At 44.5% G+C, this 22022-nt stretch overlaps 2 protein-coding genes across 7 annotated transcripts in view; one reads left to right on the top strand and one right to left on the bottom strand.

Annotated features, from left to right (window-relative positions):
• Positions 1 to 12901, bottom strand: LOC141745083 (uncharacterized). Of its 4 annotated transcripts, none has more exons than XM_074592226.1 (5): positions 12429 to 12901; positions 9518 to 9674; positions 7089 to 7218; positions 5941 to 6076; positions 1 to 1692 (listed from the first exon to the last, which is right to left on the bottom strand). In XM_074592226.1, exons 1-4 carry the CDS (start codon positions 12698 to 12700, stop codon positions 5976 to 5978), a joined length of 660 nt encoding a protein of 219 aa, XP_074448327.1. In that variant the 5' UTR covers positions 12701 to 12901; the 3' UTR covers positions 1 to 1692; positions 5941 to 5975. The 4 variants fall into 4 exon arrangements, 3 of the variants coding, with proteins under 3 accessions (XP_074448327.1, XP_074448326.1, XP_074448325.1); XM_074592225.1 differs by lacking the exon at positions 1 to 1692 and adding an exon at positions 4336 to 5129; XM_074592224.1 differs by lacking the exon at positions 1 to 1692 and adding an exon at positions 4336 to 5129 and having other exon boundaries at positions 7068 to 7218; positions 12429 to 12778.
• LOC141745082 (guanylate cyclase soluble subunit beta-2-like) overlaps positions 11883 to 22022 on the top strand; it is a 22029-nt gene continuing 11889 nt past the window's right edge. Inside the window, exons 1-9 of one of the 3 annotated variants that reach the window (XM_074592223.1) lie at positions 11883 to 12053; positions 12748 to 12821; positions 13671 to 13765; positions 13960 to 14120; positions 14498 to 14597; positions 15757 to 15977; positions 16065 to 16170; positions 17827 to 17930; positions 19471 to 19687. In XM_074592223.1, coding sequence (XP_074448324.1) covers positions 12051 to 12053; positions 12748 to 12821; positions 13671 to 13765; positions 13960 to 14120; positions 14498 to 14597; positions 15757 to 15977; positions 16065 to 16170; positions 17827 to 17930; positions 19471 to 19687 — 1081 coding nt within the window. In that variant the 5' untranslated portion in view covers positions 11883 to 12050. Of the gene's footprint in view, positions 12054 to 12690; positions 12822 to 13670; positions 13766 to 13959; positions 14121 to 14497; positions 14598 to 15756; positions 15978 to 16064; positions 16171 to 17826; positions 17931 to 19470; positions 19688 to 22022 lie in introns of those variants that run through there. The other 2 variants (XM_074592222.1, XM_074592221.1) reach the window with 2 other exon arrangements.

Consider the following 22022-nt stretch of genomic DNA (forward strand, 5'->3'; position numbering starts at 1 on the left):
AGGATTTCCAATTTTATTTTATTTTTTAAATCAAGTAGGCATCTTAGCAAAACAAGATTTTAACAAATGTGTGCATTAATGAAGTACACATGGGATGAATGTTAACTGCAAACCTTGTCTCTAGTACCGGATTGTTCAGGAAAATAAAAGCAAGTAAATTCTAGGATAGTCCCAAGATGCTTTAGAAGTAACAGGAGCGACGCTTGTGCTATTTTAGCCATTTCATTGTCGAAATGCTATCACGGTTTAGCAACTCCTAGACAACAACAGTTCAGCAAACCTCGCTTAGTTTGCAGATTTCTTTAAACCAGGAATGCCAAAGATTTTTCTTCTGCCAAATTAGGCGAAGTCAGCCAAATAGAAAGGTGTAAATCCTGTCCTCTTGTGTACTCGGTGCCTCTAGCCCTTCTCAGGACCTGGTGGAGATTGAAGTTGCCTGCTATTAGCAACTAGAAAAAGCATGAGGCAGAATGCCAGCTTCTAAATTAAACAAACAAAAATCCTTTTCTTATTAACTTTTAAAGACACGTATATTTCTTTCACACCTAGCGCTCAATACATGGTCAAGTTTAAGTGAGTGGCTGGAAAAGTACCAAAGATACATATACTTACATTGCTGAAAGAAAGACTGCATTTTTGAACGTATCCCAAGGATCTATGAAGACATCCCTTGCTCCGTCTCCAGGCCAGCTGGACTATTAGGAGTTGGGAAGATTTTTTGATCAGAGTGAAAAGTCCTAAAGATCATTTCACAAGCCCCACCAATCAGCTGAATGCTGGCCCAGTTGCTGTAGGAGAAACATGTCTAAAGAATTTTTCAATTAGTTAAAAGGGTGATTCATGTCATTGTAGATTTTCACTCAGGGAGAGCGGCGTGGGTTTGGGTTTTTTTGGGTGGTTTTTTTTTAATAAATTTTTTATTTACCGTTGCTTTGACATTTCAGAACTGCCCTGTCTTCAAAGACGTATCCCAGTGACATCCAAAAAAGCCCTTATTCAAATACATCTGTTACCCTTAATAACATATTCCAAACACTCTGCACCATGGGTAAGACAACGCACACATAAATGCTTTCCTGAAAGGGGAAGAAATTGTTTAAAGTGACTTGTTTATCAAAGTTTTGTGTAATGTATAGCTGGTACATCATATGCAGGAGCTGTGGTGTTATGTACCACACACACTTGAGTCCCAGTAAATACAGTACTGGGCTGTTTAAAGAGTGACATACGGTGCTTACTAACAATAAAACATGTATAGATGCCTATTAGAAGAAGTGCTATGATATTCTAAAGTTGCTTTTTAGTATTTGTAGGAACGCATCCAGAAAGAAGAGAGGAGCATCGAAGTCTGGCTCTGGATGCCTTCTGACAAACTCCTGAAGAACTCGCTAGGAAGCCAATATTTATTCGCACTAAAGAGTTTTAGCTTGTTTACCAGCAATACATTGCTTAAGACCTACCTCCTCATTCATAGTAGCACACATATTACCGATGTGTATCTTATGGAGGCCTTCTAATCTTGAAGCTTAAATGTTTAATTAAAATTTAATAAGCCTTTCAGGCCTACTTGCGCACGACATCTGTTGGAGCCCAGGTGCTGCACGTGGCGAGGCGGTGTCAAGCTGGCTGTCGGATGCACGCAGTGCTTCATCAGACTCGTTGCGGAGAGGACCTTCATCCAAGGGCTCATTTCTGCAGCCATAAGGAAAAAAGACATCTATTTGAAGTCAGCAGGAATTCAACCACTAGAGTGGGATTTTACTGACAGTGTTTTCTCCTTGGTATCACACAATGTGTGAAATGCAGAGGATTTTGCTCGGTGTTTTAATGAAGACCTGTGGCAATGGCAGAAATTGTCATTCAAGGATTTCCCAGGCCTACAAGAATGACTTGGCTTGAAGGATTGTGCGTCCAAACACACAGATTACCCAATAAAATCTATTACTTTCCTGGTGCTCGTCGGTCCTACTCCTATGAATCAAGAGCACTGTTGGGTAACCCTGCGTCTTAATTACGTTCTGGTGACATGCATGGATTTGAAAGATTCTTCGGGATTACTTTGACCACAAAGTGCTCTGGTGCTGCATGACTGTTCAGACAGTTCTGCCTCATTTTCCCTTTGTTTAAGCATTGCGCAAGGAAAGATTTGCAATGCACAAGGGGATGCAGGGGTCATAGGAACAATCCTGAACGTGGGACAGTTTTTCAGACAGTTATGGTATGAGCAGTGCTTGTCAGAAGAGCCCAAAGGCTCGGCAGCCTGCACGACAGCAGTGACCTTGCTGCTCAGGGCCAGGCAGTGTTTTGGCATCAGAATATTCCATTGCTATTCCCATCTCTCATCCCCAAACACGGGAACCAAGGCATATAGCTGAGGACGTTAGCCTATATTAGAAAAACAGCCTCAAAAGGTAGTTTAATATTTTGTACCCAATTAACAACTCTCTCACCCTAGCTTTGTAAGCGAGCAATGATATCTTCTCTTTAATGCCCATACTTACAGTGAGACGAGAGAAGACATAGTGCCTGTTGCCCCAGAAGCTCCAGCAAGTTCCATGCATAGAACTGCAGTACAATTTTTTGTAGCTGGCTGTTCTTACAGGGCAAAATGAGGAATTAAACTGTTGGCTTAGGGGCAGCAAACAGAAGTCTGGTGAGCAGTGGAAGCCCCTGCAACTTAGCGTCTGCCATCTCAATGGCCAATCCTTGAAAGACTTGTTGCTATAGATATGGGTTGGCTTTACCTGTGAGAGTCCTTCCTGCATTTCTGCTTTCAGCTGTAGTTAAGATTATAGTAACTAGCCTATACACGTTACTGGACAGCAGGATTATTGTTGTTTTTAATGTATTACACCATCAGGCAAGCTGTTGGGACAGAACAGCTGGACAAGTTGGAGCTAGCCTCCTCCCAATTAGCTGCTTGGTGGTTCTGCTTCTCAGTTAGGAACTCACACCTCTCCAGTTTTACACGTGTAACTTGCTTATTTCAGCTAACAAAAGAAGGTCCAGAATACGGAGCTGGTGGCCAACAGCTGTGGAGCTACATGCTGGATCATCTCCCCAATACCCCATTGCAGGTTGCACGGCTTTTCTGTTTTCCCTTAGGAAAATGCGGACACCATCATTCACCTGCGTTACAAGTATCACTGGTATGAGGCTTTGAAGAGGTGGTACAGCATACCCTGGTAAGCGATGTTTACTTTACACAGTGTACAGGCCGATCAAGCAAAAGTAAATTAACATTTTAAAACTGATTCACAGATTATTTTTAATCTATTTCTCACAAATGCTGCTACCGGTGAAGGAGTGGGAGGATGCTCGGTCCTTAGGGCTCCTCACCAGCCTGGCAGTCTTTTCCAGTCTCTTGCACATACCGCACGCTGGGATGGCTATGCTGCACAGCACGGATTTTCCTAGTCAAGGTTCATTGGGAGCTGGTTTCTTTGCATTGCAGTGCTTCAGAAATACTCAGCTTCCCCTTTCCCAGCAGGCTATTCTGCCAGAGTAGGAAAAAGAAGGGAGCAAAGAAAGGGGGAAACTAGCCAAGCAGCAACAAAGGAGGCGAGCAAAGCCACAGCACGCTCCTTGAGGGGCTGCAGGCGCTGCTGTGCGTGCAGCAGAGGGGACAAATTACTCCAACAGCAGTGTCGTCCTGCACACTTTGAAACGGTTACACGCACACACACAAATTACAGCGTGCTTGCTGGCCACACAAACAAAATACAGTGCTGTCTCCATATTACTCCATGCAGGCAAAGTTAGCATTGCACCTCTGAGCTGTAATTCATCTTACAGTACAGCTCCTGGTTTACGTGTGCATATGCGCATTGTCCCACTTCACTAATTCGACAGCCACGTCCCACTGTAGCTTTTGTTCCCCCTCCTCCATGAAAGACCAGATTTAGGATTTCCCTTGCTTTCTTTCAGCAGTGAAAGCAGCAGCCCTGGTCAGGAAAAAAAGGAGCACAGCTGGCATGCGCACAGCAGTAAGGGGTTAGCTGTGGTTGCAAACAATTTTTTTAAAAGGCTGATGACCTTTCCAGATTTGGGCAGCTTTTTGCTATGTCCATCGCGAGGATAATGCCAGTTTCCAAGTGTATGACAAATCTACACTGGAGTATGGGATACATGCATGTTAACTGGCCCGTTCTGATCCTGCCAGCAGCCTAGAGCTGAGCTCAAGCTATTTAGCTTGCTTCTTGGCCAGCTTTTACAGTCTTTGTCAAGTTCTTTGGGGCAGAACTAGTTCAAGTGTACTAGAGAGGGGCGCAGACACACATTCTTATTCTAAACAAAATGGCCTTTCAACAAAATCAGACTTTCAACAAAATAATTAATCTTAAAATAAGAGAGAGACATTTATTCCCTAGCCTCACGCAAAGACATGCTATATAGAACCATTTTTGATGAAACCAAGATGGTCCAAGTCGAGAACGGAAAATACTAAGTCTGGCAAAACTAATTATAGAGGAAAAAAATCAGTCTCAGGGGGAATTGCTGGGGATCTTAAATATATGTAGCTCCACATTTAATATTAAAAACCTGCAAATCTTAGCTATATTATATCTAGTATTTCGATCAGTGCAAAGCCAAGCACAAATCCAAAATCAGGACAAAGATTGCTATTGTCCCTGAATTGACCCATAAGAGCTATTGGATAACCACAGTACATTATAAACAGACCAAAAGAGTGCAGTGCAGTGCAGTGCATTTTCAGTAACTAGCCTGGGCTAGTAAGATTTTTATTATTTTTTTTCACACCATTGCTAATTTACAAGAAGGTACTTTTCTGTTACTGAGGATGAGTGTAATCAGCCACAGCAGATGTCAGACCAACAATTTAAACTTCAGGGTAAATCCTTTTAAACATCTAATGGTAGCTGTTTTAGCTGTATTTTTTTGATCTGGGGGGGAAGGACCTTCATGCATTACGACATAGATTCATCGTATAGAGATGTACAGGGAAGACAGAATACACAATAAACATCAGAAAGTGCATCAGGGGGATCATTTATCTTGTTTTCTTGATAGTGTACAGCTTAGCTCTTCTCTGCTCTTCACATCAGCTCAACAGGCTGTGCCTTTCAAGTTTGTTCATCATTGATTGGATACGAGGGGGTGGTTTAAGGCTGAAAGGAAAATTATGGAGATTTTTGAGTGATCCTCCAAAGGGATTTGCCAGGGTGACAGCCACTCCCCCATCACACCATGCTGCTGCCCTCGTCCCTACCCAGCCCTCCAAGGACAAATGGTTGGCGAGTCAGGTGCTGGTTAGATCATCACCAACACCTACGGTTTCGGAAAGGAGAGATCAGAAAGGAGATTACAGTTGTAGGTGGAGACGCAGAGAACACAAGGCTGCCTTCAACTACCTCTTATTAGTTGCTATCAGCTAGTCTGTATCTGAGTTTCTTACCCCACCACCTCACCCTACCCCAGACAGGCGGGTCACTTTAATTCTCCAGTTACCCCTTGTAGAGCCCATTACAATAAATGAAGCTGCTCTAACAACCAGCCAGCACCTAACTCCTGCCTCACTCCTGACTGTGGCATTTCTCCCAGTGCAGGAGGAACTGGAGCCTTCATCCCACTGTGCTTCTAAAGAGCCATAGGCATGCACCGGGCTAGGGGGCAAGCACTTCTTTCTTCCAGGCTTCCTTCTCCTTCCACTTTAGTAGAATCTATATTTGATGATAAGAACTTAACACTCTTTTAACTTGTTAGCCAACCTTGCTTGGACATTTAAAAACTGCTGGTTAATAGTCCTTTTAATTGATGAATTTACAGCTTAGAGCTCCTTAGTCACCTCTCTCTGCCCTTCAGACCCGTCTCATATTACCATCATGGATTTCCACTGGATTTTCCACGATAGTTTACTACTCCCTATTTACCACTCCCCTAATTAGTTACAAACTTTACTTTACTTTACTTTTTTTATACCTCCTCCTTTTCACGAAGTGCATCACTGTCAAACCTCAGGTCCAGTTCTCCTTAGGGATCATGGGAGCTGTAGTCCTCTTGAAACTGAGACCAGGTTGGGCTTGTGCCTCTCCTAGAGCTGTAGAACAGTTTGTCCCTATTGACAAAAAAAGGATGTTAAACTTCACCTTTGCACAGAATGGATCCAAGTATCTTTCAGTCAAAGATACCACAAGGGATATAGCTCACAGATTCAGTTCAAATGAGGAAAGACAGAGTAAACACGTATTTGTTAATAGTGGTATGAGAAATCTAAGCACACTGTATAATTAATGCTGTTGCAAAATGTTACTTGGAGGAGTAAAAGCAGCAAGGAAGCTGAATGTTACATGTGAAGCACGAAGAGAGTGTCTGTGGTCCAGTGGGAAAGCTCACCAGAAGAAAGAGCTGTTTGCTGTGAAACAAGGCTGGATGCGATGGAGGCTGGGGCAGAACTCAGACAAAAGGAAAGTAAAACCAGCAGTGTATCCAAAAAGATTTGCAATTTAGCAGTTACAGGTGTAATTAAGACCCACATAAGACCCACAGCCACAGGAAACCTGAGCGCATCTCTTAAGAACAAAACCCCCAGATATTTAATATGCCACGACGGAGGATAGCTGGGTTATCATTTCCAAATGTAAAGTAGCCATTTCTCACAATATTAAAGCCAAATAAAGCTAGTGCCAACATTTACCAGTCATTGTTGGTTTGACAGTATTGGGGACGTGCTGCAACACTGCTTTGGGTTCTTGAACTGTGCCCTTGGAGTTGTATGGATTACATAGCAGATGATAGATGACATAAATAGCACCCAAAAGGCCCTTTTTTCAAAGCACAGGAAAGGGAAGCTGGTGGGGTGGAAGAGAAGTATGCCACAGACCCCTCAGATACAACCTTGTTTCACAGCACAGCCTGCACAGGCTGCTATTGCGCTGTTGCTTCGTTTGATACAAGCACCTTAAAGTTTGTAGTTACTTTTCCAAAGGAACAAGACCCCAGGAAGCGACCAGACAGCTCCATATGGTACTATGTTGGAGCTACGTGGCTCGGAGTGCAGTACAGATGTAATAGCGCAGCACCAAAGATTGATGAGCCTTGGCTTTTACCCATTTTTGCATTATTCTTGCCTGCATTCTTCCAGTCTCCTGGATAACTGTGCCGTCTGTGAGCTGCAGCAGAGCCTGGCCCAGGCAGTTGAGACAAATGACTCTTTGTAGCTCGTGGCAGTGATGTTAAAGCTGGAACAAATTTCATTAGCTAGGGCAAAAATACAAGTAATGAGCTATTTTCTATTTAGAAAACAAAGGTACTGGATGCTATCTCTTGAATGTAAGCAGTGATACAAGAGGCAAGGTAAAGAAAATACCCAGAGGAACACGCACAGACTTTAAATGGAAAGTTTCATGCAGCAAACGTACCCGCAGGGCTTGTTTCTACTTTGCATAACACCTACGGTCACAGATGCAGCCCTGGCTCCCCCAGCTTGGAGGAGCCGAGAGCCCAGGAAGGGAAGTGCCGGGGTGGGTGATGCACAGGGAACCCCCCAGCAGCGCGCAGGGACAGCTGGGGCGAAGGGAACGATGCCCAAGGCCATCCAGCTCTCCCACCAAACCATTCATTTCTTCCACCCCCTCCCCGTTGGTGGGGCAAAGGGCGCTTGTGAATAGGTTTTGGACTCGAGCCGGTAACTTTTCCTGACAGTTTGGCAAAGCTGATTTTAAATACTATTGACTCAGTCTCCCGTCTCCAGCTCAGCTCAACAGTTAACCACAGGAGCTGGGTTTTGAAAGCCCTCTTGAGGGTAAAGCCTGCACTAGTACAATTTCACTTCTGTTGAGTTAGTCTACGTTAATGACATTTACACTTTGACCAGGGTCTTTAATAAGAATTCAAATCTAACTGTTCTGTTGTGGGTTTTTAAATATATATTTCAAAAATTGGAGACATCCAAACTATGCAGGGCAGCACATCTTCTGTGTTTATTTTTATTCCTAATCTAGGCTCTCCATCAGCTGTCTTCATGGTTTGGTAGCATGAAGTACTGGAAGCCTACCAATACATATATATAAAGCTTCCTTTTTGGTTTCCATTGGTAGAAGGACAGATTCTTTTTCTCTTCGAGTCACTAAGAAGTCACTGTGCAGGCTAATGCAAGACAAATGTGAACACATGATATCTGAACAACGGATGTGAGGCTGCGTTTGAAGGAAGTATGCTAAAAAGGGCTGCGTCCTAGGGGTCTTCAGTAGGAGAGAGGGCTGGCAACCACTTGGAGAAAGGATTCTGTTACTGCTGGGGTATTTTGGGCTCCAGACTGCAATGTTTAGAATGTGCTCTGCTCAGATGGTTATGGGAGCAGCCCCTCCACCATGGCAACTAACATATGGCTTTGCATTGTTGCTAATAATCACACAACAGAAAGAAAAAGAGGTAAAAAGAAGGACGTCCTTGAATACGCAGACTATGAAAGACTATGACTGCATTCTCCAAGGCTGTAACCAGAAGTTATAAATTGCTATATTGCATATTTTCACTTCTCATCTAATTGAAAAAATGGTGTATACAGTTTTTTGCAGATAGCCTATTTATTTTGCTGAACTACCTCCAGCTGAAGGATGCCGTTTGGTACTGGCTGGGTACAAGCACAGCAAAAGGCCAGGGGAAACTGGCTCTTTATATCATAATTTTTTGTCAGCTATGGATGAGTATCTTTTTTGCAAGGCCACAGCACCCCCTTTCCAAACTACTGGATCTTTTGCCACAAAGGCAGAAGAAATATAAGACACGCTTGCTCACAAACTGCCAGGGAGGTTGCAGAACTTTACAGGGTTAGCAGCACAGTCTTTAGGCTGCCGTTTGGCTTCCACACACGTCACTTTTAGCAATTTATAAGGGACCGATGCACCTGATCAGTAGTTGTCCCCATCCTCAGCACCGGCCACCAAGCTGGTTATGGAGGAAGGAGAAGCTGTGCCCAGGTGAAGCCCATGGAGGACTTTTCAGACATGCTTCAACTGAAGGTATCCTGTGCCCTCGCAACAAGGCTCAGCCTGGCAGGACAGAGACCAGGACAATACCGGGGTGCAGTTCTGTCTGAACTTAGCCCCATGTGCTCTGGGAAGCAAGAAATGCTCTGAAATGAAAGACACTGTGCTCCAGTCTCCCCTTTACGTACCCAAATACACCTGCTCCGCTGCCCCTGCAGCAGGTGGCAATTGGTGACAGTGCCAGACCTCATCAATGGGGTCCAGTGTTGACTGAGAGACCTGAACACACTGTGCCAGGAGAGACCGTAATCCCCGCCATTGGAGCACACCGACAGATTGGGATGGGGAGTATTGTTGTCTTCATTTTACGCGGAGTGGGCTGAGGTACAGAAACATGTAGGGCGTTCTGTCTTTGATTAAAGACTGGTGATTATACACAGAAATAGCTGCTGCTTTCAAAATTCTAGGAAGCACTGAGTACATTGTGCCAAAGGAATAAAAAAAAAATTTAAAAGACTCATACCAAAAGTGTAGTATAAATTTTTTTCTCTTTCTTTCTGTTCTCTTACCTGGAAGGCTTCTGTTATCCAGCTAGAGATGAAGGAGGTGGCTGAGAGCACATCATGGGCCATGGGCAGCGAAGGGCAAGCAGACCAAGGACCTGCACACAAACAATCCTGACTTGAAGATTCTTCATCCAGTTTTCTCTCATAATGACAAACAGACCTGAAAAAAGAGTAGAATCAATTCACTAACCAAAGAGGGGCTAAAGCAATAATGAGAAATTCAATTCCAGTATGACTTACCTTGTGTAATGTAGATTTAGCATACCGGTATTAACGTGAATTTTGGATAGCTTATCTGCATTGCATCTCCGAACCTTTTTGATAGTTGCTAATCTTTGTAACTAAAAATCATTGGCTTACTTATTTAGGTGTGACGCATACAATAAAAAAAAAAGAGAGAAGATACTAAAGTACGTCTTTATTTGCAAATCCCTCCAGTGATTCAGGTTTCATAAACCTGAAAATTAGTTTTCTTTATGTATAATAGAAATTAATTTATAAATTGGAGGCAATAAGCAAACCCATACAATTCTTAGATTCTTTTCCATTTCCTTTAGCTTTATCTTCCTGATTTGTCGTTTCTAGTGTCGAATTGTTTCCATTCATACCAACAGCAGGTTTCTGTGGGTAAAATTCGCACACAAAATAAATAATCAGTAACCTCATAGTGAGTTACGTTGGTATTGATGGCACTGACAGTCAGGAGCCCCTAACTATTTTTAGCTACTTTGCGGGCCGCGCTGAAGCAGGGAGCCCGGCGCTGCGACGGACACGCTATTTTGATGGTAACCAAAAGAAGGGTGTCTTCGCCCTTTCTGGGGAGAGCGCGGGCTGCGCGACCGCGGCTCCGGCGGGGAGCGGCCCCCCTCTAGGGGCGGCCGGACGGGCTGCAGGGATGGATGCGGGATGCAGGATGCGGGGATGCGGGTCCGGCGCCGCTCGGCAGCGGGCACGGCCGCTCCTCACAAGCGCAGCAGGGACAGCAAATCCAGAGGCAGGTCATCTGTGGCGCTGGCTGAGGTTAGCTCCCACAGGCGTGTGTTTAAATAAATATTTGGTATTGTGCAGGGAATACAGAGGGGTTTGCATATCTATTTCTATGCTAAGCTACTCCTCTCCAGCGCAGCTGCAGGAATACAGCAGGTGTACGGGCTCTTGTTACTTCTCCTAAGCCAGCCTCCAACTAGTATTTGGCTGAGAATACAGCTTTTGAGCAAGAAAAACCCACCACCTAACCCCACTTTATTGATCAGTGAGGTTACTAACTTCTGTGGGGTGGAAAGGGTGAGGGGGGTATATTTTGAGACCCTCCCTATGGGAGAACAGGGACAGCACATGGCTGGCAAGAGGGCTGTCATCATTAAAAGAGCAGCACCCATGCCCAGTGCAGGGCTACCACCAGGTTTCGGTGTGCCTGCTGAACACGCACGGCATCTGTGAAGAGGGCTGAGTGATCAGAGACAAAGCGACAAGCACAACGTCTTGGAATCACCACAGCATGAGGAAAACGTTCCCCGCCAGCCCGGCATGGAGAGCTGGCTCAGTATGCCCTCCCCTGTAGTGTCCCGCACTGAAGAGCAGCAACAAAGTGGGTGAAACGGGGCCTTCACCACCCACAGAGCTGCCTGCGCGTGTTTGGCTGACAGAGGACAGAAACTCGTCTTTGTTGCGGGAAGAGTGGTTTTCCCCACACAGTTCTCCATCGTGTCCTCTCAGGAGTCGCTCTTAAAAGCGACCTACAAATAATTCTTCCAGAAATAAACCTAGGAAATGAGATAACTCTGCCAGGCACTAAACCCATGAATTCATTGCATCTAAAATCAATCACCGTATTCCTGCTTAACATCCCTCCTGCTGTCCTTTCCTCTCAGACGGGCTGGACAATGGGCAGTCATGGGCAAGTGGCTTCATGTGCTGCTTGTCAGGCCTGTGGTGGCAACGCACGGCTCAGCAGCATCCACCAGCCAACAAAAGATGCTGCTTCTGCCTACAAACCTCCTATGCTCGGGCAAGCGTGGCAATTGACTCCACCATTACTGCTCCTGCCCTGCTAAGAGGAGTTTTAAGAAAGCCTTGGCAAGGGACACCCTTCCCTCTTGTCAACCCTCCTGGACGCTCGCCCCAGTGGGTCCTTGCGAGGTCAGGACCCGGTGCCTGCCCTCTGGCGTGTCCAGCAGGGTCTGACCACATTGTGTCCCACCTGGCCTCCAGCAGGAGGGAACCGGGATTGGGAAGCTGCCGTCACCTGGAAACGTGGCGGGTGATGCCATTTCACAGAGATGCTCTTCGGCATCGCTCCGAATTCCCGCAACACCGGCCGCTACAGAAAACGCCCGTTTTCTGCCCCAGACCGGGCAGCCCCGAGCTGCGCTTTGCTGGGCAGCTGCGGCACCGCCTCTCTGCCCGCGGCCACCGGCTGTCCCCGGGCTGGCAGCGGCGGGCGAGAGCGGCGGGGCCGGGCCTGGCCGTGCCGCCGCCCCCCGGGCAGGCAGCGGGGCGGGCGCGGCGGGCGGCGGCGGCCGGAGGCGGCGGCAGGATGGTGAGCGGGCGGCCGGGGGGCGGCTGGGGGGGCTGCGGGGACCCGCGGGGACAGGCAGGGAGCTGGGACCCTCCGCCGGCCCCGGCAGGTGCCCCCGGGAGGGGAGCGGGAGCGAGTCGGGACAGACCGCGGACAGACAGACCGCTCCTGTCGGGGACGGAGAGAGAGACAGACCGCTCCTGGCCCCAGTGACCAGCCGGCTGAGAGCCTCCGATGCTAACCCGCATCGCTTTGGTGCCACGCCATCCTTAGGCTGCTGCTGCTGCGACAGCGCTACTTACGGTTATCCTTTAAACATCCTCCCCGCTCCGACTCCATCTCCAGTGTCCGGTGTGCCAGGACTAACAATAACAGTCAGGGCAAAGCCAAACTTACCTCCAGATGCTGCAGCTGTGCACGGCTGCTGTCCCCGCGCCGCAGGGGACGTGCTCTAGGCGGCATGCATGGCACAGCACATCCCTGACCTGGCGTCCCTGGGTCCTGAGCTGCAAAACAGGATGGAATAGGCTTGCTCTGTTTCTGTGAAACGGTGAGATAAAGGCTGTGCTGTTTACTGGAAGATATAATGGCTGTCGAGCATTATTACTTCCTCTTTTGCAATATAAAATTAGCAGTGGAATCTTAAAAGGTGTCATTTGGGCTGACATTTTTGAAAATCAGTATGTCTTGCATCTTCATGTATTTGCTTTTGCAGTATGGATTTATAAATACATGCCTGAAGTCTCTGGTGGTTGAAAAGTACGGCGAAGAAACATGGGAAAAATTAAGGTAATGTGTTCCCAATAAATGTAGTGTATTGAAAGAAAATGCTCAGGAATTTAGCAACAGAGGATTATAATTTCTCACTGGTAAGTGGCAGCTGAAATGTACCTCAAGTAATTCTTAGAAGTAACTAGCAGGGCAAAAGCAGGAGTTTCTTACCTTGTAACACTCCATACTCTGTTACTAATTTGTCCCAATTAATTTGTTTTATTAGATAATTAAAGATGACATTTAGTCTTATAGACAATTGTGCAATAGACTCGCTGGCTCACTGTGACAATGTCGAAAAGTAATTACACTGAAAAGATGTCATCCTTGATATGAAGTCCGTTTAATTCCATTACTTTCAGAAAAGCAGTTAAAGATAATAATCTTCTCTGGTTTTGTCTTTACTTTGTGAGCCATATGGCATTTTCCAAGATATATGTAAATGATACATAGAGACATACATATAATAGCCACTGAAGCCAGTATGAAAAATGAGCAAGTTTTTGGTCAAGTCTGTGGAGACCCAAGAGCTTGATATTGTGGCCACATCGAACAATAAGCCAGTAAACCAGAAGACAAACTAAGACTTGCTCTAGATCCCCCCCAATATGATAACCTAATCCCTGAAAGAGTTTACCATAATACCATAATGTGAAGTAGCAGAAATGGAGGTGGACACCACAATTCAGTCATGTCAAAACAACACTCTTAAACCGTCAGGGGAAGTAGTGTGTTCCAATCTAATGCTTGAAGGAGGTTAAGGAGTGGGTTGACACCAACCAGTGCTTAATGAATGCCAGTTGGGTCACCCAAGCACGTTGTATTTGCAGCGCTGCCAAGACAAGAATATTGTCTTCTCTGTTGCAGACTGCAGGCTGGGGTCCAGGATTCTTTCTTGACTTTTGAGGTTTACAAAGATGAGATCACAATGCAGCTCGTTGACAAAGCCTGCAAAATATTGGGTAAGCGTCACCATGCCTCAAAAATGACCTGTCCTGGGTGAAGCCTGAGACTGCAGCCCAGGTTTTAGTCTCCCATGCTCTTTGGAGTGCTCTCCCTATCCTGCAGATCTACTGCATTCACTTTTAATCCACCTGATGGCATTTCAAGTGTGTCCAAGCCTTTCTTATCCATTAAGGTATCTTTATTTTGCCAGGTGTTCCTGCTGACATGGTTCTGAGAGAGTTTGGAGAGTATTTCTTTGAATTCTGTAAACGCTCAGGCTATGACCACATGCTGAGGACACTGGGTGGAAATCTCTACGAGTTCATAGAGAACCTGGATGCACTGCACAGCTACCTGGCCCTTTCTTACCAGGCAAGTTCAAGTAGTAATTACTGAGCAGGTATGGGTGGGCTCTGCCAGAGTTCGCAACTGAACTCATAGGTGTGAATGAGTAATGGAAAAAGATGCAATAACAGGCTCTCCTATGTTCTGAAACATATTACGCCAAAATGTTAGGACAATTTTTTATAATCTTTTCTTTTTTCTGAGTATTCCTTAACATTAGATATTGTTTAGTAGGTTGGCTATAATGCATAGTGTATTTTCCTTCACAGATAAGCATATTTCATTTTCTATATTTCAGTTTATGCAGATTACTGCTTATTTTATTAAGATAGGGGATGCTTTTGTGCAAGTGGAATTCACCAGCAGAAGATACTCAAGTTTTGTTCTTCTTTGTTTTTCCTCAGGAGATGAATGCCCCATCTTTTAGAGTAGAAAAGAATGAAGACGGATCGATGCATTTACATTACTATTCAGATAGAAGAGGTCTGTGCCATATTGTGCCAGGTAATTGGAATGCAGAGTTATCATCTGGTAATGCAGTTCATACACAGAGTAATCATATATTTGCAGATAATACTTTGCTCCAGTTTCAGAATCCTTTTTGAGGTGGGCACTGGCCATAGAGTTGAAGCCTGGTAGAGCTCAGTCACCAGACATCTGACCTTGGCATTTCCCTGCTGCCTGATCACTCCTACCTCGCAGTAGCTTCATCAAGATTTATGATATGACAGCTCAGGCCGTAAATGTCCATTCCTGCTATAGAATTCCTATAGAACTCCTACAGAATTCCCTTCCTGGAAGAAAAATTAAAGTTCATGGTGTGTATTGTGTCTAACTGTCAATTAGCTCTCAGTGATTCATGCTCCTTAAATTACAGCGAGGTACAAATTATAGTTGATTTGAAGACATCCATCCATCCTGTAATAAATACTCCTGCAGTACATGCAATGTGTAAAGCTACTGCTGAACCCTGTTCAAAACTCAGTCTTTTCCCAGCATTTATAGGAATCTCCACAGTTGTATTTGTGCGAGGGTTAAACAGCTGGAAGTCTCTAAGAGATGGTCATATTCCTTTCTTTCATACATGCTGCTGAATTTAGAAGTTTATGGGAAGTTCTCCCTTTGTCAAAACTCATTTAATATTCCTGTCGAAGCACAGAACTATTTGAAATTTCAGACAGAGCTTTTCATGTCATTGTCCATTATTTCGTCTAATAGCTAAACAGAAACGAGAGGACTGGTTGTGCATCTTTATGAAAGATATTTCCTTCCTTTCAAAAGAAAATATTCTGCAATGACTGAAATAGATGGTTATAGCAGAGTCTCTTTAGACCCTCTGCACTTTTTGGGTTAATGGGAATTCATATTATTGCAATGTATGACTATCCGGACACATTCTTCAGATATCCTGCTGAGCTGCTTCTAGTGAAAATGGGCATTTGTCATCAGACAAGACAAAAGAAACAGTAACTTTAAAGCTCATCTCCCATGCACTTATTCTTATCACGGCAACAGTAGTAGGAAAGACATCGATTCCTTTCTTCTTCCAGAGTCCTTTGCAAAAGCGATTTCTGAAACAGTGAAATTCCACTGTGGGCCCTGTAAAAGCGAAAATGGAAAGGGTTTGTTCTTAGCAATATTTTGTCTTTTGTTTCCCCTTCAGGTATCATCGGTGCAGCAGCCCTGGATTTTTTTAACATTGAGATTTCAATGGAAATAGTCAATCAAACGGAAGAAGAAGAAAGAACTGGGAAAAAAGAACATATTGTTTTTCTTGTCACTCAAAACCCTGTATTTTCATACAAGGAAAGAAATGAATTTTCTTCCTCATCTCAGTATGTTGCTGACTCTGAAAAACAAGTTGAGAACCAACTGAATAAAGAGGTATTTTAATACTCATTACCACTATATTACTAAAACATGATTAAAATAAAAGCACCCTTGAATTTCCCTTTGGCTTTATTTCAACAGGACCTCGAAAAAGCCAAGAATACGTTTAGAGAGAGAGGAAGCTCTGTTTGTCCTGTCAAGAAAAGTCACTGGAAAACAATAAGAGGAATAATCACGTTAGGAAAAGGTGAGAAATCATTCAGAGGGAGCTTGTCATCGTTTCTGAGCCTCTTCAGGAAGAAAGTCAGTAAGACTCCCTATCTCCACCCACCCATCCATTTTGAAATTACCGTTCGTATTTCCTCTGTGTCTTTTCAAAATGTTTCTGGTTAAGTTTCTTTCAGTTAGACATTGGAAATGAAAGAAAAATTGCAGATAATAAGCATGCTCAGTAATGACAGGTACTTACATGGAATACGAACTGTCACTTTTGTCTCTTAAAAAAAGTATTCTGAAAATACTCGTGAAAAGTATTTCTCTGTAAAATGTCATTGTGTGGTACATTTGATACTTCCCTCTCATGTCACTCAGTCTACGATGATGAATTTAAAAGCGTGGTTTTTAACTTGGTAGCTGCTACTCCTTTCCAAAGTTATCGACCGTAGTAAATTCTGAAAGCCAAATTACACCCTCCGCTACCAAAAATCTACTGCTAATCTAGCGTCCTCTGTTTATACCTTTATATGTTATAAGTTTATATATGTTTCTACAATGGAAGGATTTTTTCAGTTAGGATCTTTTGATTCCCCAGGAGGAATGAGAATCCAGCTCAGTATCGCCAAGCTGTCTGGATTCTGGGAGGAGTGAAAAACCAAACCTGATATCATCTGGTGCAACGCCGCATGCATTGCAAAAGCAGATATCTTGAGTAATAAATTAATATATATTCAAAATAAAATTTTAGAGTAGCATTTTTACTTAAAAAAGAAAAAAATCCTTTAACGATAAGTGCAAGGGTTGCAAGAGCCAGACTTTGAAAGATGAAAAACCCACGCTGACTTCCCCTGAGGCAGCAAGAGCTCTAAAAGTTGGGTCCTAAATTTGTAATCCTTGTCACCAGCCTGCTACATGACTTCAGCATTTGTTATCAAGCAGCATTTACTAGAGTAACTGTCACAGCCACCTTCTGGGGGAAAGAGATCACTTGAAATAATCAGTCTTTTGATTATTGTGCATTACTGGAGAATCCAAATTTATACTGTGAAGATCGAAGGCTGTGGGTGCGTCAGTCAGATGAGCACTTTTGACTATTTTTACTCATTCGTTTTACAAAAATGTCTGTTCACTAGCAAGCTCTACAGATCTGTGATCATTTTGAACAAAATCTCAGGGTAAGTAAAATAGAAACCAAACAGTAATTTGGTCTTTGTGCTGCGGACTGGGGTTCTTTGTATGGGAGACGGAAACCCAGATCATGCTGGGGTTTTTCTCCGTAAGTGTTCCTTAGTAGCTGGCAAAGTATATTCAATCCACTTCTGTATATATTTTCGTGGGATATAGCTGTGTTATGTTGCTGTGACATCTGCAAATTCGTAGAGCAGCAACATCTACAGTTGTTCATCTATTCTTGTTGTTTCCACAGAATTTCATGCATCTAATGCGCTGTGCTTTTTGTGTGGTTAAGTTTAAATTCTCAGCCAACTCAGATGAGTTGCTAATCAGCTGTGTGTTAAACTGCAGAGCATTTAGCACAGATGTATGCACACTTCTGCACCCACACTCTGTTTACTTTGTCTTCAGTCATTATGATATAGGGTCCTGTTTCACTGTGCGCTAAACAGTAATGCCGACTGCTTTTATGAGGTGCAACCCGATTAAAAACTACACATTTATCTTGCCACAGGTAAGCTCCTGAGAGGATTTGATCCTGTTTATCCCAAGAGCCTCTGGATTGACACAAAAACATTTTGCAATGGACTTCCTTTTCATATGGTTTTTGACAAAGAGGTAGGACAAGCATGTGAGGGCCTTTGGAGTTTGCATAGACCATATAGCGATTTTCTTCTGTTTTGGCTGTGCTGCTGTTCCCTGCTGCGTGTGCTCTGTGTGCAGGGTAGACTCGCTTGCAGGATTTGCAGAAGTGCTCTGTACAGAGACATGCAATAAAAGTCACTCATAACAATGGGATCAGGATCATTTCAGATAGGCATCTCCTCTGAATTTATTGAGATCACCATCTCTGAAACAGCTGCAGATATGCCAACAAGGTGTATTGCAGCAGTCTATCCATCACCAAACACTGAGCAGAATTTTCTGAGGTTTCCGGCCACTTTCCTGTCCCTGGATGTGCCAGAGACAGGACCCATCCTTTAAAATGGCTTTGTACTTACAGCTAGTCACCCTCTCCTCCCAGTTACTAATCTATCCAAAGGCTTTTGAAAGGCTTTGCCAGCAACTCAGGCTCTATGTGCTTCCTGAGTCTGCTCCGACAGGCTTCTGCTGGGAAAACCCAGCTACCTACTAGTACCCATCTAGTAGGAACTGGACCCAAAAATCTCTTTATCTTGCGGGGGAGGATTGAGTGTCCTCTCCTGTGCACACATACTCTTCAGCAATGGAATTGCCTTTTCCTTGGCAGGGAAAGCCAACCAGCCCATGGCTGGTTTCCAGGTACCCTGCGTTCCCACCAAGCTACTGTTCCTCTTGCTCCCAATTCAGTGCAGAGGATGTTAGCTTAAGCCAGGAGCAAAGAGAGGAGAAGCTGAGAACAGGACAGCAGAAGAAAGCTGAATACAGCCGCTCGGGGAACACGTTTTGGCATCATGCTGATAGAGATCCCAGAGCACACAGCCTGCTGCATTCCACTGTCCACATTAGCCAAAGTTCAGAGTTTTAAACCTTTCAAGATATCCAGTTTGCATAATTTGATAAAATTACTAGTGTGGAAAAAGGGCAAGTCCTGCACCCATGATTGGTAGCTAGGTCAGAGCTATATTAACTCTGATGACAAGCCGTGAAGGCAGGGTGGACATTTCTGCAGGGGTTAAAAGCTCATGTATGGCCAGCAGGCTAAAAGAGAATGACTAAACCTTAACACAGCAATGGTTAAGAGAAGGCAACCCGTGGCATCCATTAGAAAATCCATATTTGCCAAAATGTTTTATGCCACAGTTACTTTCTTTTCGGAATACAGGACATGCTCTGGTATCTCTAATTTTCTTTTGCAGCTACCTGTAAGGCTATTTGTTAGGCCTACGCAAATGCAAGCAAAGATAATAGCAGATAGTTTTGTTTTGTCTTTAACAACTGATAGGGAAGAGCATTTGGACAGTAACATTCCTTTCTGGGGTCTTTGTCTTGCTATGAAGGACACTTGTTCAGAGCTTTGCGGTAATACACTAATAAAATAGAAACTTTGCTCGGAAATAAGCCATGTAGTATAGCAAGGCTAAGTGTGTGTACATGTATAAACAGTGATCAACTATAGCTTGGCCTAAACCCTAACAGGATATGAATTATAACACATTGTCCATATTTTCTTTTTAAGCTCCGAGTGAAGCAAGCCGGGGTGAGCATTCAAAAGATAGTACCTGGCCTTCAGACCATGGGCATCTGCTTGGATCACTATTTCAGTATCATTCACCCAGAAGTACCCTTCACCATCTCTAGCATTCAAAAATTCATCAACAGCCAATTTGTTTTCCAGACTAGAAGAGAGATGATGCCAGAGTCATGGAAACAACGGCCAATGCTAGAGCTGAGAGGTACTTCACTGTTTTCAATAGCATAAGTGTTCATATTAAATCAGGAATTATGCTGGAGTTGAGCTAATGCCTTTCTGTGGACTCCTGGCTTCACGTAAGTCCTATAAATGGCCTTGTCTTTGTGCAGCGAGGAGAGAATTAGCTGGTTCTGTTTAGAGAAACAGTACTTTAAGATGCTTGTAGACAAATTCTGCTATTACCTCACCAGATTTTGAAAGCTGTCAGTCAGAAATAACAATTGCGCTCCCATTTGAAAGGCTTAAGGAAGGCAGTGTTTTTCTAATGCTGCAAACTCCACATCTTTGCACGTTTCCTGAGTAACAGGGGCAAAGCCAAGGGAGGATCAGATTGTTTTCTGAACCACCTCTAGTCTCAGTTACTCACAGAGTCGCAGAATTGACTCAAATCCAGTTGAGTTTGGAAGGGACCTCTGGTGATTGTCTAGTCCATCTGTGCACAAAGCAGGCTCAACTAGAGCAGGTTACTCAGGACCATGTCTAGTTGGGTTTTGAATACATTGAAGGATGGAGACTCCCCAACCTCCCTGGGCGACCCATTCCAGTGTTTAAACACTCTTACAGTAAAAGGCTTTTTCTTATGTTTAGATGGGATTCCTGCATTTCAGTTAGTGCCCGTTGTCTCTTGTTCTTTCACTGGATACCACTGAGAAAACTATTTTTTACACCCTCCTGTCAGGTATTTATACATATTGATAAGCTCCCCCTGAGGCTTGTCTTCTCTAGGCTGAACAACCCCAGCTCTCTTAGCTTCTCCTTATATGACAGATTCTCCAAGGCTTCCCAGGTCCTCCATCCTTTACTTCTTGAAAATAGGAGAGATATGTACTTTCTTCCAGTCCTCAGGAACCTCTCCTGGTCACTATGACTTTCAAAACTAATTGAGAGTGGCCTCGCAGTGACATTGGCCGGTTCCCTCAGCACTCCTGGATACATCACATCAGGTCTCATGGACTGTTCTATATCCGATTTCTTTAAATGTTTACTAACCTGAACCTCCTGTGCTGATGGTAGGTCTTCATCACTCCAGACTTTCCCACTGGTCTCGGGGCCCTGAGATTCCTGAATGGTGATTCTTACCTGCAAAGACTGAAGCAAAGAACGTACTGAGTACCTCAGACTCTTCCATATCCTTTCTCAGCAGATCCCTGCCCCATTCAGCAGCAGGCCCACATTTGCACTAGTCTTCCTTTTGCTGCTCATGTACCTGCAGAAGCCCCTTTTGTTCCTCAACAGATACAACTCCCAAGTGGGTTTTGGCTTTTTCAACCCTGTTTCTTCCTCTGGGGTGACCTGACCCAGCTTTCACCTCCTGTATTCTTTCTTTTTTTGTGTTTGAGTTTACTTAGGAGCTCCTTGTTCATCCATGTAGGCCCCTGCCGTGTTTGCTTGACTTACGGCACATCAGGGTAGACCATTCCTGAACTTCTGGACCCTTCTTTCCAAGACTGTATCCCATGGGATTCTTCCAAGAAGATCACTGAATAGGACAAAGTCCAGTCTCCTGAATTCCAGTCTTGCGATCTTGCTTTTTTGCCTTATTCACTCCTCCCTGGTTCCTGCACTCCACCGTCACACAGTCATTGCAGCCAAGGCTGCACCCAACTTTCACAGCCATAGTTCTTCACTGTTTGCAAGTCTCAGGTCTAACAGGACACCTCCCCTCATTGGCTCATCAGTCACTTGCGTCAGGAAGCTCACCTGTCAGTGCCTCTGTGCACTCCAGAAACCTCCTGAATTGCTTGTGCCCTGCTGTGTTGTCTGTCCAGCAGATATTGAAGTAGCTAAAGTCCACCATGAGGCTTCCTCCACTTGTCTTAAGAAGGTCTTGTCTAGTTTTTCTTCCTGAGCGGGGCATCTGTAGCAGATACCCATCACGACATCACCCACATTGGTCTGCCCTCTAATCCTTATCTAGAAGCTCTTGGCTGGCTCATCATCTAGCCCTGGGCAGAGCTCCATGCATTTCCCTTGCTCCCTCATGCAGAAGGCAGCTCCCCCTCCTTGCCTGCCTGTTCTAAAGAGTCTGCCTTCATCCTTTGCAGTACTCCAGGTGTGTGAACTACCCCACCTAGCCTCTGTGATCCCAATGACATGGTAGCCCTGAAACTTCACACAGACCCCTAGTTCCTCCTGTCTTTTCCCCATGCTGCGTGCATTTGTGTACAAGCACCTCAGAGAGATGCCCAGTTGTGCCCATTTCCCAGAAAAAGGAGGAGAGTTCCCCCATAATGCTGCCCTGTGTGTTTTGCTTTGCAGAGGTTAGAATCAAATATATAATGTAAGGCATTACTCTGGGGCGATCCCTGCGACATGGT

This window comes from Larus michahellis, chromosome 6, assembly GCF_964199755.1.
Source record: "Larus michahellis chromosome 6, bLarMic1.1, whole genome shotgun sequence".
NCBI lineage: Eukaryota > Metazoa > Chordata > Aves > Charadriiformes > Laridae > Larus > Larus michahellis.

What these genes read in the sequence shown, in the direction of transcription:
- LOC141745083 (XM_074592224.1), bottom strand. Translation starts at nt 12,700, where the DNA reads ATGTCAGCCCAAATGACACCTTTTAAGATTCCACTGCTAATTTTATAT. An exon ending in GGATAACAGAAGCCTTCCAG is followed by an intron (nt 7,219 to 9,517) that starts GTAAGAGAACAG and finishes TTTTTGCCCTAG; the next exon opens with CTAATGAAATTTGTTCCAGC. An exon ending in CAAGAATAATGCAAAAATGG is followed by an intron (nt 6,077 to 7,067) that starts GTAAAAGCCAAG and finishes TTTTGTCAATAG; the next exon opens with GGACAAACTGTTCTACAGCT.